At 42.4% G+C, this 18,672-nt stretch overlaps 2 protein-coding genes across 2 annotated transcripts in view; one reads left to right on the top strand and one right to left on the bottom strand.

Moving 5' to 3' along the window:
• The window catches only part of LOC148504721 (uncharacterized), a 65,586-nt gene that overhangs the window by 16,398 nt on the left and 30,516 nt on the right, over window positions 1-18,672 (top strand). The window lies entirely within an intron of this gene.
• LOC148504720 (uncharacterized) overlaps window positions 13,368-18,672 on the bottom strand; it is an 84,117-nt gene continuing 78,812 nt past the window's right edge. Inside the window, exon 9 of the mRNA XM_088448584.1 lies at window positions 13,368-15,107. Coding sequence (XP_088304710.1) covers window positions 14,443-15,107 — 665 coding nt within the window. The 3' untranslated portion in view covers window positions 13,368-14,442. The remainder of the gene's footprint in view (window positions 15,108-18,672) is intronic.

The raw sequence follows: 18,672 nt of genomic DNA, 5'->3' as shown, positions 1-18,672 counted from the left end.
CTTATCACACCACCCTCATTATACATGCCCTGACTTTCTGTCACCAGAAGTCCTCAGGCAGTGACAGGAGGAAGCCGGCAGTGAGCAGTCAGTGACTGACCTGTTGCCAGGTTACTTCTTCTAGTCTGTAAGAGCTGCACAATGGTGAGAGCGGGGGATGGAGGAGCTTCTCTATCACAGCTCTTACCTGTGCACTTATCACACCACCCTCATTATACATGCCCTGACTTTCTGTCACCAGAAGTCCTCAGGCAGTGACAGGAGGAAGCCGGCAGTGAGCAGTCAGTGACTGACCTGTTACCAGGTTACTTCTTCTAGTCTGTAAGAGCTGCACAATGGTGAGAGCGGGGGATGGAGGAGCTTCTCTATCACAGCTCTTACCTGTGCACTTATCACACCACCCTCATTATACATGCCCTGACTTTCTGTCACCAGAAGTCCTCAGGCAGTGACAGGAGGAAGCCGGCAGTGAGTGGTCAGTGACTGACCTGTTACCAGGTTACTTCTTCTAGTCTGTAAGAGCTGCACAATGGTGAGAGCGGGGGATGGAGGACCTTCTCTATCACAGCTCTTACCTGTACACTAATAAGACATATGCTGAGAAATGGATGATGATAAAGTCACTCACTAACCAATAATCTCCTGTGTCTTCCTCTTAGTGTGTGAGAAGTAGAGCAGGTTGGCAGTTGCTTATCAAAGATATTTATATTTAATAAGGTACTTTACAATAGAATTACAATATCCTTTCAGTCAGATGCGATAGTAATATAACATTTATTATATAGAACAATGTATGCAGTGATGAAAGGTGTCAGTAGATTAGTTACACTGTATGCAGTGATGAAATGTGTCAGTAAGATTAGTTACAATGTATGCAGTGATGAAAGGTGTCAGTAAGATTAGTTACAATGTATGCAGTGATGAAAGGTGTCAGTAGATTAGTTACAATGTATGCAGTGATGAAAGGTGTCAGTAGATTAGTTACAATGTATGCAGTGATGAAAGGTGTCAGTAAGATTAGTTACAATGTATGCAGTGATGAAAGGTGTCAGTAGATTAGTTACAATGTATGCAGTGATGAAAGGTGTCAGTAAGATTAGTTACAATGTATGCAGTGATGAAAGGTGTCAGTAGATTAGTTACAATGTATGCAGTGATGAAAGGTGTCAGTAGATTAGTTACAATGTATGCAGTGATGAAAGGTGTCAGTAAGATTAGTTACAATGTATGCAGTGATGAAAGGTGTCAGTAAGATTAGTTACAATGTATGCAGTGATGAAAGGTGTCAGTAGATTAGTTACAATGTATGCAGTGATGAAAGGTGTCAGTAGATTAGTTACTATGTATGCAGTGATGAAAGGTGTCAGTAAGATTATTTACAATGTATGCAGTGATGAAAGGTGTCAGTAAGATTAGTTACAATGTATGCAGTAATGAGAGGTGTCAGTAAGATTAGTTACAATATATGCAGTGATGAAAGGTGTCAGTAAGATTAGTTACAATGTATGCAGTAATGAGAGGTGTCAGTAAGATTAGTTACAATGTATGCAGTGATGAAAGGTGTCAGTAAGATTAGTTACAATGTATGCAGTGATGAAAGGTGTCAGTAAGATTAGTTACAATGTATGCAGTGATGAAAGGTGTCAGTAAGATTAGTTACAATGTATGCAGTGATGAAAGGTGTCAGTAAGGTTAGTTACAATGTATGCAGTGATGAAAGGTGTCAGTAAGGTTAGTTACAATGTATGCAGTAATGAGAGGTGTCAGTAAGATTAGTTACAATGTATGCAGTGATGAGAGGTGTCAGTAAGATTAGTTACAATGTATGCAGTGATGAAAGGTGTCAGTAAGATTAGTTACAATGTATGCAGTGATGAAAGGTGTCAGTAAGATTAGTTACAATGTATGCAGTAATGAGAGGTGTCAGTAAGATTAGTTACAATGTATGCAGTGATGAAAGGTGTCAGTAAGATTAGTTACAATGTATGCAGTGATGAAAGGTGTCAGTAAGGTTAGTTACAATGTATGCAGTAATGAGAGGTGTCAGTAAGGTTAGTTACAATGTATGCAGTGATGAGAGGTGTCAGTAAGGTTAGTTACAATGTATGCAGTGATGAAATGTGTCAGTAAGGTTAGTTACAATGCATGCAGTGATGAAAGGTGTCAGTAAGGTTAATTACAATGTATGCAGTGATAAAAGGTGTCAGTAAGATTAGTTACAATGTATGCAGTGATAAAAGGTGTCAGTAAGATTAGTTACAATGTATGCAGTGATGAAAGGTGTCAGTAAGATTAGTTACAATGTATGCAGTGATGAAAGGTGTCAGTAAGATTAGTTACAATGTATGCAGTGATGAAAAGTGTCAGTAAGATTAGTTACAATGTATGCAGTAATGAGAGGTGTCAGTAAGATTAGTTACAATGTATGCAGTGATGAAAGGTGTCAGTAAGATTAGTTACAATGTATGCAGTGATGAAAGGGGTCAGTAAGATTAGTTACAATGTATGCAGTGATGAGAGGTGTCAGTAAGGTTAGTTACAATGTATGCAGTGATGAAATGTGTCAGTAAGATTAGTTACAATGTATGCAGTGATTAAAGGTGTCAGTAAGGTTAGTTACAATGCATGCAGTGATGAAAGGTGTCAGTAAGGTTAGTTACAATGTATGCAGTGATAAAATGTGTCAGTAAGATTAGTTACAATGTATGCAGTGATGAAAGGTGTCAGTAAGATTAGTTACAATGTATGCAGTGATGAAAGGTGTCAGTAAGGTTAGTTACAATGCATGCAGTGATGAAAGGTGTCAGTAAGATTAGTTACAATGTATGCAGTGATGAAAGGTGTCAGTAAGATTAGTTACAATGTATGCAGTAATGAGAGGTGTCAGTAAGGTTAGTTACAATGTATGCAGTGATGAAAGGTGTCAGTAAGGTTAGTTACAATGTATGCAGTGATGAAAGGTGTCAGTAAGATTAGTTACAATGTATGCAGTAATGAAAGGTGTCAGTAAGATTAGTTACAATGTATGCAGTGATGAAAGGTGGCAGTAGATTAGTTACAATGCATGCAGTGATGAAAGGTGTCAGTAGATTAGTTACAATGTATGCAGTGATGAAAGGTGTCAGTAAGATTAGTTACAATGTATGCAGTAATGAAAGGTGTCAGTAAGATTAGTTACAATGTATGCAGTGATGAAAGGTGGCAGTAGATTAGTTACAATGCATGCAGTGATGAAAGGTGTCAGTAGATTAGTTACAATGTATGCAGTGATGAAAGGTGTCAGTAAGATTAGTTACAATGTATGCAGTAATGAAAGGTGTCAGTAAGATTAGTTACAATGTATGCAGTGATGAAAGGTGGCAGTAGATTAGTTACAATGCATGCAGTGATGAAAGGTGTCAGTAGATTAGTTACAATGCATGCATGGTACATTGCCAGCCAAAATCATTCTAAGGACAATTTGATATTATCCAGTCTTTCTGATATCTCTATATGAGACTAATATAAACTGTCTTCTCATTGGTTTGGCCTGATAATTGTGGCACCTATTAGGCATCTAATGACATAGTACACACTGCGCTAAGTCTAGAAATATAGCAAGAAGTGGCTAGTAACTTACCATGTATAATATAGTGTCTGATGAGGGCCGTGGCCTAGCTAGCAATGGATGCAGTCGGTTGTCCCCTGAGCTCCTGCCTAGCCTGACGATAACAAGCTTTCTCTGCAGCTACTCGGGGATATCAGCACCCCCCAGATACTTACACCCTACACCTTACACTGGCATTCACGGTTGCGGAGCCAGGGAGTACTCTAGGCATTCCTGCAGGTTGCAGTCTGCTGCCCCCTCCTGATCCAGGGACCAGATTTGTGCAGGCAGCCACAGCAGACCTCCAGGGGCACATGATCGGGGCCACCTGAACTGCAGCAGCTCGATGGAGCCCTCATTGTAGATCCCCCAGGTGGCATCCTGACTGTGGGACCCTGCTGGCTATACAGCCCCCACTACCTCGCCAGAGCCTGTGTTCATTACCCCAGGGCCTGAAGAGATGCTGTCCGACTAGATCTTCCACCTTGCGGTGGCCATCTTAACCCTCCCTCCTACCGTTTTCTGCAGCCATCTACTGCAAAGCCAGGTGGTCACCAGCGGCACCTTGGCTACTGGCTGGACCATGGGTGGCGCCCCCACCTGTGTGACAGCTTGGAGTGCCTGGTGGTGGAACCGGAGGGTGGTGAGTCCCTGCGGGTAGACTCCATTTTATCTCCCCATATACTTTCATCTCCATCTGCTGCATTACTCTCCCATACCTTCCATTGTTTTGGTTGTGGGATTGGTAGGATTAAGTTCTGTTGAGCCCCTCTACCACTATTTTTGTGGGTGACCTGCATATTTATTAGTATATATCTTAATCCACATATTTAATAATTCATGCCTGATATTTTTACAATCGCTCTGCAAACTATGTACTATATCTGATACTTTGGCACCCCCTTGTGGTTATTGATGATAGCTTCACCATGATTAGCTTAATTTTCATATATATCTGGTCCTGATTTGTGCGTGTTACTGTGAGGCTATAGCAGTAGACTGTTTCCTTCCAACTGGCTCTTACCTTCTGCCACAGTTCTCACCTGATCTCTGCCAGAACTACAGTTGTGAAGATTTATTTCCTTTTTTTTATATTTAACACTGTTTGCAGGTTTTTTTATAAGTGATCTTGCATCTGTTATTTGATATCTCCTGGCCTCTGATAATCCTTTTATGGTGCTCGAGGCTCTGTGTGTTGAGCTGAGGACGCACAACTAATAACGCCATTCAACCTGCCTGGATCACTATTGTAGAACCCTGTCTTTTCCTTGATATCTGTGTCTATTGTTTTCTCTATACCTACTATCTCACCATGTCATGGAATAAATATCCTCCACCAGCTTCTGCGAATTTCAGACCTAAATTCAAGAGCTCACAGAATCAAGCATTGCACCCAAAATCCCCCTCCTCCTCATGCTCGTCAGATATGGGCATTGACCCCCAAAGTGATGACGAGTTTGCTGGAAGTTTTTCAATCTTCTTTACAGAAAAAATTATCTACAACTGTAACGGATTTTAAATCGGAACTAACATCCTTTGGCAATAGAACGGATGCCTTGGAATCCAAGTCAGATAATTTATGTCGCTCCCAACAACGCCTTGATAAAGAACTTTCTGGACTTCATGATGAAGTTGAAGCTCTCAAGGAAAGACGGGAGGGCCAAGAGAATCTGCCTTGTTGTATCAATTACGCATTCGTAATATAGCAGAGCCGGTCCTTGGCTCCTCCCTATCATCGTTTCTGAAGGCCTTCTTGCGACATATAGTGCCAGATCTCATGGATGAGGATTGTTTATGTGATAGAGCCCACAGTTTGCTCCAATCAAAATCTTCTCCATCTCAGCCACCTAGGGATGTCATAGTCCGTCTGCACTATTTTCGGGCAAAGGAATGGATCCTGTTATCCATTCATGACTCTGCAGTGATTCCTTTCCAAGATATGCAGTTACAAGTTTTTCAGGGCTTGGCCCCCTCCACTATTCAAAAACAATTGGACCTCTAGCCGGTCACTAAGATTCTGTGACAGCATCAAATCTGGTATAGATGGGGATTCCCCTTTATGCTTTAGGTTTCAGCGAACAACTCTGTCCATAATGTCAAAACCCTCATCCAAGGTCAAGAACTACTGGCCACGCTGTGCCTACTTCCAATGCTGACCTTCACTCCGGTGACTGCCATACTACCTCCCAAGTCATAGCGCTCTATGCTCCCTTCACCAAAGTGGACCAAGATATCTCGTCATCATTCCGAGGACTGTGACCCCACTTGAATTACCTGCATTATTGTTCTTTACATGCTTCTTCTATATAGGGGTTTAATGTTGTTGTTTGATGGGAAACATAACAACTCCCCCATCTTGATCCTTTATAACCTTTGACATTATTTTGTTCATATGCTGTAAGGTTTTGATATTGTGTTTTCTTCTAACCAATGGTTATGTTTTGATATGTTATGTTTTTTCTCTTTTTACCTCCATGGTTTTCCCTAGGTTTCCTTTTCTCCTACTACCTTTTCCCCTCCATACCCTTCTCCTTTCCTTCCTCCCTGTTTTTCCCTTAGTCTCCCCTCTTCTACATCCCTTTCCCACCCTATCCTTCTCCTTACCCTCCGCCCTGTTTTTCCCTTAGTCTCCCTGTCTCCTACCTCCCTTCCTATCCCTACCCTTCTCCTTTCCCTCCTCCCTGTTTTTCCCTTAGTCTTCCCTCTCCTACCTCCCTTCCCTTCTCCTTTCCCTCCTCCCTGTTTTTCCCTTAGTCTCTCCTCTCTCCCTTCCCCTCCTTACTCTTCTGTTTTTCCCTTAGTCTCCCTTCTCCTACCTCCCTTCCCCTCCTCCCTGTTCTTCCCTTAGTCTCCCCTCTCCTACCTCCCTTCCCCTCCCTACCCTTCTCCTTTCCCTCCTCCCTGTTTTTCCCTTAGTCTCCCCTCTCCTACTTCCCTTCCCTTTTCCATTCCTTTACCCCCTTTTTTTTTCATTATGACCCAGGTATATTATTCCTGTATTTCAGGGATTGTTTGTATGTTTCAGTTATTACCAATTCTGCATGAGGGTTCAGGCAGATTCGGCCATGTTAGACAGTCCTGCCACTGCCCCAATGCTCCCTTCAATATTTGTATTCATTATTATGTGGATTATTTCTGTTGGGGTCTTGATTTGGGACCCATTTATTCAGGGTACTTACCCATATGAGTTCTATGATTTTTTATATTTTCTTTTCCACTTTTTTTGTGGCATTTCTATGTTTTCCCCTTGTATTTTTTTCTTTTTTTTTTTGTGGTTCTCTATAGACCCACTATGTGATTTCTCATATTTATTTGTGTTATGTGTGCTGCATATTCTCACATTTTTTCTCTTTCACTTAAATTGCTATCTATTAATGTGAATGGACTGAATTCTCCAAAGAAACGTACATATTGCCTTCCTGCAAGAGATGCACCTTACAGGTATGCATTCCCAGCCCCGATGTAGGTGGTTTTCTCTGACCTTCTTTGCTCTAGCAACTTGTAAAAAAACAAGGGATTGCCATTTTAATCTATCGTAAGCTTCCATTAGTTCACACCAAAACTGTAATAGACCCAGAGGGACATTTCCTCGTGGTGATTGGCACCCTTCACGCTGAGACCCTCACCTTAGTTTCAGTTTATGCTCCCAACCAAGATCATCCCCAATTTGTTTATTCTTTATTTTGGCATATTGGTAGAGAGGCGCAGGGACGCATAATTATGGGTGGGGATTTGAATGCTATTATTGACCCTTTGTAGATAAAACTAATCCCCCTGCCCGCACTTCGGGAACATCACTCCCCAGGGCATTCCGTACTCTCATTTCTTCCCTTAAACATTATGGTCTCTGCTACTCCTGGCATTTTAAATATCTTCAGTCTAATGATTATACCCATTTCTCGGCTCCACATCAGCATTACTCAAGATTTGATATGATCCATGTCTCCTCCTCTATTACTCGCTTGGTTTTAGATGCAGGCATTACCCCACTCTCCTGGACAGACCATGCAGCTGTTTGTATTCTTTTAGATATATATTGTTCTGCTCTTAGATAATGCAATTGGTGCTTAGATTATTCCCTTCTACAGCACCCCTCTGCTTTACAAGAAATTAAGTTAGCAACAGTCCATTATTTCAAGAATTCCTCTCCTGGCATTTCCTCCAGGATCCTCTGGGAAGCCCATAAGGCTACTATACGAGGTCTTCTCATTGCTAAAACCTCAGCTGTTAGGAAAGCAGCAACACAGATGATTCAACTCCTGGAGTCACAAATATCCACATTACTGGCTCAACACAAACTATCCCCTAGCACCTCAGTACATTCCCAAAAAGAGAATCTGAGGTCAACTAAATACCCTCTTGTCTCACCGCTCCGCACTTACTTTACAGAAGCTTCGTCAGTGCTTTTTTACGATAAGGTTGATGAAACAGATTCTTTATTAGCGAATAAGGTACTCATAGGCAAGCGTTAGGTGCGATAGTCAAATTGTATTCACTTGGTTCTTTCACCTATGACCCTGAAATAATGGCTGAGGAATTTCAGACCTTTTATAGTTCTCTTTATAATTTTACGGATTCTTCCCTTTCCTCCTCCTGTTGGGACTGAGGAAGTCACTCATATCTTTCATCCACCTCTCTACCTAGCCTATCGGACTCTCAGCTGATTATACTCAATGAGCGTATTTCACATAAAGAGACAATAGTTGCTATAAAATCAATGCGAATCTTTGTCACCCCAGGTCCTGACGGGTAATTATTTGCAAAAGAACTTGCTCCACACCTTACTTACACCTTATTTAATGACATCATGTAGTGCGCCTCCTCTGCTCTTAAAACAACCTGGGCCAGTATTGTGATCCCAAAGCCTGATAAAGATCCGAAACAATGTATTAACTATAGGCCAATTTCGTTATTGAATGTTGACCTGAAAATGTATGCTAAAATCTTAGCCAATCGCTTGGCCCCTTTATTTTCATACCTGCTATATCCTGATCAGGTCGGGTTTATACCAGGGTACCAGGCATTGAACAACACTAGAAGGACTATTGACTTGATTCACTCTATTCATAAACAGAAACGTCCCTCTTATTTTAGTGCTTGGTGTGGAGAAGGCCTTCAGTCGCATTTCCTGACCCTTTGTTTATGCAGTTCTTGATAAAATGGGCTTCTCTGGTAAATTCTTGGACGGCGTCCTGGTGCTTTATCGCTCACCATCGTCGCGGGTCTCAGTTAATAACGCTCCTCTAACTTTAGGATTGCTAATGGTACCAGGCAGGGTTGTCCTCTCTCACTTGCGATGGAACCTCTGGCGGCAAGGATCTGATGTAATAAGACTATCGTGGTATAAGTACAGGCCCTTCAGAACATAAAATGGCGTTATATGCTGATGATGTTTTCATTTCCCTCACTGAACCAGCCCAATCTCTTAAATCACTCCTTTCTGAAATACAGCAGTACTCTCAGCACATACTTTAGAAACCCTGCTGCCATGCACCTGGCATAACAAGAAAATCAAATATCTAAGTGTTTTTCTAACTCACCATCATCACCAGCTATACCAGGCTAATTTTCCTCGCCTTTAGACAGTATCAAATCTGATCTCCATGAGTGGTCCAGCTACTTCATCTCATGGATAGGCAGAATACAGTCAGGTAAGATGAGCGTTCTTTCTCGGCTCCTGTATCTTTTCCAGACTCTTCTGATATATATTCCTCTGTATGTTTTTACATTTCTTCAACATCAAACTTTTCACTTATATGGAACCATGAATGCCCACGGATTAGACTTAAATTACTTCAGCTTCCTTCTAGGGATTGAGGTTTGGGTATACTTGACCAGGAAATATTACTATGCAGCTCTCTCATTGTGTGCAGTGGTGTAATACTGATGCGAGGAAGGTCTGGGTGGACATTGAGGCTGAGGAGCTGGCACTGGCCACTGAATCTTCCCTGCTGTGGCTTCGCAGGATTCGACGCCCATGGACAGTAATCTCCCTTCCTGTAGTTTCCTGTTTGGTTAGCTGTTTGGGATTTAGACCCTCATTCAGAGCCACTCGCTAGCGGCAGTACGCTCGTTCCGAGCGATGTTCGCACATCTGCCCATGCGTACGGATCGTTATACGCATGCGCGAACCAGTCAGTGCGGACGAAATTCATGTGCTCGCAATATAGCGAATGCCTGCTATTTTGTGTGACAGAATGAGGCGTATGTGGGTGGTAACAGGGGAAGGTGCTTGAAAATGGGGAGTGGAGATCCGAACGCAGGCGTGCTTAAAGGTCAAAACGGGCGTTTTATGGGTGTGCATAATTAATACAGCAGCATCATTGACCACGTCACTGGGTTATTTTATAGCCAGAACTGCTCGCAAGATTGTGGTAGCAAAAACCAACCACAAGAATAGCGAGCAGTTCATACGCTGGTCGATGTACTCGATTAATCTAATAAATAGCGGACATGACGTATGGTGCGAGCGGCCAGGGGGCGTTTCGAACAAATAAACGAGCGTATGTTTTGCTCGCTCGTTCAGACTTAGAGGTGTGAACAGACTGCAATTTGCGAACGGATCATTTGAATAGCCACCCCTTGTTTTTGAACGAACGACCGCAAATAGCGAACGGCTCTGAATCAGGCCCTTAGTCAATAAATGCTTTCAACTAGACCCAAGTCCGTCTCATTTGATACCTTTATTTCATAATCCTGCATTCCCCCCTGGTTTGTGTAAATCCTCCTTTACCACCTGGCTATCAGGAAATATTTGTTATTTAAATTATATTACCACGGATGCTAATTTTCCAAAATTTTCTGTACTTCAAAAAAAAGCGGCGATTCCCTCCAAATATTTCTTATGCTTTCTGCAAATTAGGCACTTTCATTCTAAAATGAGTCCTACTCTGACGATCAGTCCTATTTTGAGTCTATTTGTTGGAAACACTCCTCTACCAGAGGTCTAATCTCCAATATTTATGCTTTATTAGATGAAGAAGGCCCTAACCGGGACTCTCATGAATTAGCACAAGACTTAGACCTTGGACATACTATGGATAGTGGAGACTGGACGAAAATCTGGGACTATGCCGCATCTAGTTCTATCTGTGTCAAGATTAAGGAAAATATTTATAAATTACTATATCGGTGGTATATATACCATCTCTGTTAAAAACTTTGTTTCCTGAAGGTGCTGGAGGGGTTGACAGAGCAAGGGCACCTTTTTGCATATTTGGTGGCCCTGTCCAAAACTGGCTGGTATATTGCAAGAGGTTATCAATCTCCTCTCTAACCTATATGACAGGCCTGGCCAACCTGTGGCTCTCCAGCTGTTGTGAAACTACAAGTCCTAGCATGCTTTTCCAGCTGTTCGGTGGGATGGTATGCTGGGACTTGTAGTTTCACAACAGCTGGAGAGCCACAGGTTGGCCAGGCCTGTATATGAGATTACGATTCCTCCTGACCCTAAATACTTCCTCCTACCCTTAAATCTCCCTAAACTCTCCCGATATCTAAATAAACTGCTCCGGCACATTGTCTCTGCTGTGACCTGTCAAATAGCAGAATCTCCTATGCAGGCAATCTTAACACGTGTTTGGTATGTTTATAAAGTGGAATATATGAATGCTATAATAAGTCACTCCTCAAAATCCTTTAACAAAATATGGTCCCCCTGGCTGACTTCCCAAAATGCTTCTTCTCCATTCAGTACAATATTTATTTATTTTTTTGCTATTATTTTGTTTTTGGGTTTTCTGAAGAGTGACCACCCCCTCCCCCTCTGTCTACTTTTTTTTTCTCTCTCCTTTTGTCCTTTTTTCATTTTCCTTTCTCTCCCCTTCTTCTCTAGTTTCTTTAACTACTTCCTTTTTCGGACATCTTGCCACACCGTTGGTTTGAGATTGTTGTTTTGCTTTTATATGTTTCTTAAAAATGGATCACTATATTGTGGTTTGATTTATTTTCGACGTGGTTTTATATGTGTATTAAGTATTTTTGAGTTATGTTTGTTCTATATAACTTTGATTCGCTCAATAAAAAGTGCTTAAATAAATATAGTGTCTAATGGTTTTTTACAAAAATGAGACTAAATAATATTTATACTGATCTTTTTTAACCTAAACAGCATTTTATTAACATTTCAGAAAAAGATGAGCACAAGGCTGGTCACAGGTCAAAGTATCTCATCACCTAACATTTCCAATATAACACAATATAATTCACATTTACAGCCAGATGCCATAACATGCAGAGCAATATAACACAATATAAGTCACATTACAGCCGGATGCCATAACATGCAGCGCAATATAACACAATGGGCGGAATTCAATTGTATTCGCGGCCCGCATCTCCCGTCTAAAGTGACAGGAGATCGCGGGCCGCTATACAATTGTCCAAGATGTTCGCGCTGTTCGCGCCCATAGAGGTCAGGTTTAGCCGCGTAAAGCAGCTAAACCCGACCAAAGTGCTGGGCGCGATCGCGAAAAGTGATGTTTGGGCGCCCAAACATGTCACTTTTCGCACATTTCAGCTCTCATCCCCCAGGGGGTGCGAGCTGAAATGTAGCGCTGGCAGCTGATCGCGCCCGACAGTAGCAAGAATAGAATAGCTCCGTCGGGCGCGATAGGGGATTAAAACAATTGAATTCCGCCCAATATGTCACATTACAGTCAGATGCCATAACATGCAGCGCAATATAACACAATATAAGTCACATTACAGCCAGATGCCATAACATGCAGAGCAATATAACACAATATGTCACATTACAGTCAGATGCCATAACATGCAGAGCAATATAACACAATATGTCACATTACAGTCAGATGCCATAACATGCAGAGCAATATAACACAATATAAGTCACATTACAGCCAGATGCCATAAGATGCAGAGCAATATAACACAATATGTCACATTACAGTCAGATGCCATAACATGCAGCACAATATAACACAATATAAGTCACATTACAGCCAGATGCCATAACATGCAGAGCAATATAACACAATATAAGTCACATTACAGCCAGATGCCATAACACGCACAGTGATATAACACAATATGTCACATTACAGCCGGATGCCATAAGATGCAGTGCAATATAACACAATATAAGTCACATTACAGTCGGATGCCATAACATAACAATAGAACAAAAGTGGATTCCACCTAAATAGGTAGATGATTAAATATCTGTAGCAACTAAGTATTATTAGCGTGACCTTTTGTCACTCCTGGTGGTGGCATCAGCCATGGTTTGTGGGGTTTGTACATCACTCAGTTTGCCTAAAGTTATACTATGTGTCTGTCAATTGCATTGTGACTGGTTCCAGGGTCAAATTATGTACATGAGGAAGAAGCTCTGGCCTGAATAATCTGGGGTTCAGGCTTTACAGTCACTTTCCTCCACCCTAATAAAGCTGGATACACACTGGGTGATATATCGGCCGTTCAAATGAGCATCCGATATGTTGCGACATTGTTCACAGATATATCGCATTGGCTGTGCAGCAGTGCAGATGGGAGATATATAAGCAGATATATCGGTGCATCTCTCTGTACGGGTGGACCACTGACCACTCATACACCTGCTGTAGGGACTGACATCGCAGCTGGGTAGGAAAATTCAAATGCCCTCCCATCTGGGGCATCAGGACGATATGTCTAGTGGCTGATCAGTAAGTGTGTATAGTTTATCTGATCGGCAGCTGTGTTGGCAGATCCGTTGGCACAATGTGTACCCAATTTGATGACTAAACTGGGAGGATGTGTACACATTACACAGACTGTACACACAATGTATTACATGGATTGTGCCAAACACAGAGCATTGTATGTGATACACACAGGTGTATCCCTCTGTAGGAGCAATAAGGAACCTCAGTGGTGCTGGTGTCTGATCTCCATTGTTTCCTCTTGGCACCAGCCATGCCTGTTATTACATCACACCCCCACCAGTAATGTCACACACATCCCCTTACTAGCGCCATCATAGACACTATATACATATAACAAGACTATAGCACACATCTATCCCTGAGTGATGACAGCCCATTAATGTAACAAACATAAAATATAAAGTGATACAAAAGGAAGAAGAATAACACTACAAGATATTACACTGCATTTATTACACTATCAGTACATATCATAGCGTCATCCTCTGTGCTCAGGAAAGGGAGCACGGTCTTCCTATAGACACACAAATATACACAGAGACTACACCCAGAGCGCCAGGGACACCCACATATAGGACAGTCCTTATTCCTCACACTTATGGTGTCGTGGTGATGGTGCCACTAACCGAAGAACAATTTGTGTTTGTCAGTCTCTTCATTTTTGGAAAACAAACCTATGACATCACACTGATCATTTATGACCTCACGTTGCTCTGGGCACCTGGCATCCTAGTTGTGTATCACAGGCTATTATTGCTGGCGCAGAGGAGGCTTATGGCAGGAACTTGTTTAACAGGTATATAGACCAAATGTCCCATTACAAGTCACTATGAATTTACCCCAAGTCCCTTAAGCACGGTCCATGTTCTTCTGCATTCTTTTATGTTGTTTTGGGGAATACAATTCCAAAGTGACTATACACACTAACGTGACATTGAGTGGATATTACCTTGTGAGATGGAAAGTAACAGGACCTAGACAATACAAAGTGATCAGTAGCACAAACCATGCCAGCTCAGCCCTTTATATAACAAAAATAAATGTGAGAAGAGGAGATTGAAGAACCCATCTTTGGAAAAAAATATTATGCACGAGATTCGCTCTTTAGATAAAATATTTCCCTCTCAAAGTTTCCCAATTAAATGTGTGTGAATATTATCCCACAAGATCTGACTTATGTAATTTCTCTCAATCAGAGCATGAAAATGGTTTCTCACCTCTATGAGTTTTCTGATGTGTAACAAGAGATGATTTCTGTGTAAAACATTTCCCACACTCAGAGCATGGAAATGGCTTCTCACCTGTGTGACTTCTCTGATGTGTAACAAGATGTGATTTCTCTGTGAAACATCTCCCACACTCAGGACATAGAAATGGTTTCTCACCGGTATGAATTCTATGATGTTTAACAAGATCTGATTTTAGTGTAAAACATCTCCCACACTCAGAGCATGGAAATGGTTTCTCACCTGTGTGACTTCGCTGATGTGTAACAAGATATGATTTCTGTGTAAAACATTTCTCACACTCAGAACATGAAAATGGCCTCTCACCTGTGTGAGTTCTCTCGTGTACATGAAGAGCCGATTTGTTTCTAAAACATTTGTCACACTCACAGCATGGAAATGGCTTCTCACCTGTGTGAGTTCTCTCATGTATAACAAGATGTGATTTCTGTGTAAAACATTTTCCACACTCAGGACATGAAAATGGCCTCTTACCTGTGTGAGTTCTCTCGTGTACATGAAGAGCCGATTTGTTTCTAAAACATTTGTCACACTCAGAACATGGAAATGGCTTCTCACCTGTGTGAGTTCTCTCATGTATAACAAGATGGGATTTGTTTCTAAAACCTTTCCCACACTCAGGACATGAAAATGGCTTCAAATGTATATTAGCTGGCTGATGGGCAATAAGCTTTGTTCTCTTTGTAGAACATGTGGCATCTATATTATTAGGAAATATATTATCTGCTCTAAGAGCTGTAATAGATGTACTGATATCTGAGTTATCAGGAGAACATGACACATCAGAAGGGTGAGATGATATATCTGTACTGTGGAGAACTTGAGAATCTCGTCTGATGTGATCTTTTATTGCAGAATCTGGAGATATAATTAGATGGTCCTGTGATATATTCCATCTGTTGCATCCATCTGTTGGGAATATAATAAATGTACAGTAATATGAATGTGTTAACAAAATAAGATAGAAAAATATTTTAAAACGTTCAAAGGTACAATTTGAAACTGACATTTTAAACTGTGCGATATAAATACATATACACACACCATATATATATATATATATATATATATATATATATATTGTAAGGTACATATTTGTTTAAAAATATAAAGTGCATGTGCCGGAGGTGAATAAAATACTTCTGCCTCCAGATGTGCACTGTCCATGAGATGTAATGAAAGAGAAGCTGTAACTGTTAATGTTTACCACACTTGTGTAATAGTCACATTACCACGCCTGTCTAATAGTCACATTACCACACTTGTGTAATAGTCAAATTACCACGCCTGTGTAATAGTCACATTACCACACTTGTGTAATAGTCAAATTACCACGCCTGAGTAATAGTCACATTACCACGCCTGTGTAATAGTCACATTACCACGCCTGTGTAATAGTCACATTAAGGTTCTGCATTTTCTCTGCACATTTATAGAATTAGTTTTCTTTCTGGGTCTGCATGAGACTCACAGTATTGAAGAACTGGGCCCTGGATTTATTAGTGTTGTAGTAACAGTACTTAAGTGATTGCTAAATTGGGAAAATTGTATTGATAATATGTTGATTTTAATGTTGCATTATAGTGTGCTATTGTAGGTTAAGGCTTCATATCCTCTAAACAAATGCACTAATAAACTTAGTACATATAATATCTTGTGCTAATGAAAGTCCCTTTATGTTAGGACACACCCAGGTATCTACATAAACTCCTAGAGTCTAGCTAGAGAGGTCATCCCTTATAGCAACCACATTTCCCGTCAGTGATCGTGGTGAGCAAAAAAAATTAGTGGGTCCTTGGGACCCCTCTCTCTTTAAAAAATTGGGGTCCTATTCCCCTTTTTCTGGGTTCCATCCCATATTATGGTACAATGCTGGGAGAAGATAGCAGTTGGGGTAGAGGGGGTTAAGGGTAAGCAGTAGTTGGGGTAGAGCTGGAGATAGAGGCAAAGAGAAGTGGGGGGTAAGGGCAGGCAGTGCTGGGGACAGGGAGGAGGTAAGTGCAGACAGCAGTTGGGAAAGTGCTGGGGGCAAGGATGGAGCTAGGGGCAAACAGTGCTAGGGGTAGGGAGGTAAGGGTAGAAATCAGCTGGTGCAGCATTGGAGCAAGGAGGTGGTTAGGGGCAGACAGTACTGGAGACAGTGCTGTGTGGGTAGGGAGGAGGTAGATAGCAGCTAGGGCAGTACTGGGATGCAAGGATTACATTAGGGACAGGCAATAATGGGGGTACGGAGGGGCATGGGTGGATAGCAGCAGGGCAGGACTGGGGGGCAAGGATGAGGTTAGGAGTAGGGAAGGGGTAAGGGTAGATAGCTGGGGCAGTACTGGGGGGAGGGCGTATGGATAGATAGTAGCTGGGGCAAGAAGGTTCTTAGGGACAGGCAGTACTAGGGGTATGCTCTAAGGCACTGCAGGCACAGGGGACACACATCTACACATTCCTACCATACAGGATCACAGCCATAAGCCTAACCGTCTTTCCGGGCACAGATGCAAGGCAGGGGAGTGTAATCAGGCATGAGGTGTCACGGTGGTTCGCTGCCCATACACAAAGCCCACATCATTGAGCAGTGACAGAGAGCAGCGCTTACCTTTGCTGCGGAGGAGGGTGGCTGCACAGCACTGGGTGAGTCAGGTCAGTCACTGCAGCATAGGTACATGCTGCTGGCGCTGGCTACCGGGGTCAGCGGTCCCTGTAGAGGATGCAGCAGTACCACTGGATACTGACCTGAGCTGAAGGAAAGAGACCAGCAGATCGATGCGCTGCTCTGGTGGGCTCAGAGAAGGGGAGGAAGACACTGCAGGCTGCGATTGGCTGAAGAGACAAAGCCAGTGATTGGCTGGGGAAACAGGTAACGAGTGATTGGCTAGAGGTGCTGCTGCTTCTTCCTGGGAGTGGGCGGAGCCTGGCAGCCCTGGTGTCTGGCTGGTCGGAGCTGCCTGGAGATTGGGTGAGGGGCGGGGACTAGATGAGGAAACTCCGCCGGCGGCTATTGGTTGTGAAGATGCCGCCGGCGACAATTAGCTGCACACAGCGCGTCCTAGGGGACCCACTTAGTTTTAAAAGTTGGGTCCCCAACAGCCTGTAGCACGTAAAACTTTTATATAGCGCGTATTTTGCGATCCCTGTCCGTAGAGATTTATATTCTCACGGGTACTTGGATGTCCCCGGGTCTTACACTCAAGATAGTAAGAGTTAATGTTGGAAACCAGGTGGCAGCAGAGAGTAAGCTGAAGCGGGAAACAGGGTGCAATGAAACCGGAGCCAGGTGACTAGTACTGAAAACCAGGAAGCAGTAACTGAGACCAGGGTCAGCAAACATACAGAGAATGAACCAGGTACTAAGTTGGAAGGTCAGAAAATCAGGTCAGGAGGCAGGTCAGGAGCTAGGGACAGGGTGCAGGAATGTCTGGATGTTTAGGAACAAGCAGGAGGCACACAAAGGCAGGAACAGGTGCAGGAGAGTCAGGATTCCAGTAACAGGCAGGAGGTTTCAGGGAGCAGGTCAGCATCAATGGCATACAGGACACTATAACCGTCAGTGAGGTTATGTCCTCACTGCCTCTCACCTAAGCAGACACCGAATCAGCATGTCCGCTGGGACAAGCCCCATAATATGTGTAAACGCACTACAGCTGCCGGTCAGTAAAGAGAAACAGTAAGGCAACAGCCGGGACCAGAAGGCAGTGTAGCTGACGTGATGACATCATGGAGCGTCCCGGTAGCAACGACAGGAACAAGGCAGGGCTGTGTGATATACAGTACTGTGCAAAAGTTTTAAGCAGGTGTGGAAAAAAACCTGGAAAGTAAGAATGCTTTCAAAAATAGAAGTGTTAATAGTTTCTTATTTTTATCAGTCATCAAAATGCAAAGTGAATGAACAGAAAAGAAATCGAAATCAAATCGATATTTAGTGTGACCACCCTTTGCCTTCAAAACAGCATCAGTTCTTCTAGGTACACTTGCACAAAGTCAGGGATTATGTAGGATTATAGTCAGGTGAATGATTAACCAATCATACCAACAGGTGATAATGATCATCATTTTCATATGTAGGTTGAAACACAGTCATTAACTGAAAAAGAAACAGCTGTGTAGGAGGCTTAAAAGTGGGTGAGGAACAGCTTAACTCTGCTACCAAGGTGAAGTTGTGGAAGACAGTTTCATGTCA

This window comes from Taudactylus pleione, unplaced genomic scaffold, assembly GCF_031769625.1.
Source record: "Taudactylus pleione unplaced genomic scaffold, aTauple2 ptg000459l, whole genome shotgun sequence".
Classification (NCBI taxonomy): domain Eukaryota; kingdom Metazoa; phylum Chordata; class Amphibia; order Anura; family Myobatrachidae; genus Taudactylus; species Taudactylus pleione.
This window is presented reverse-complemented; position numbering and strand designations above follow the sequence as displayed.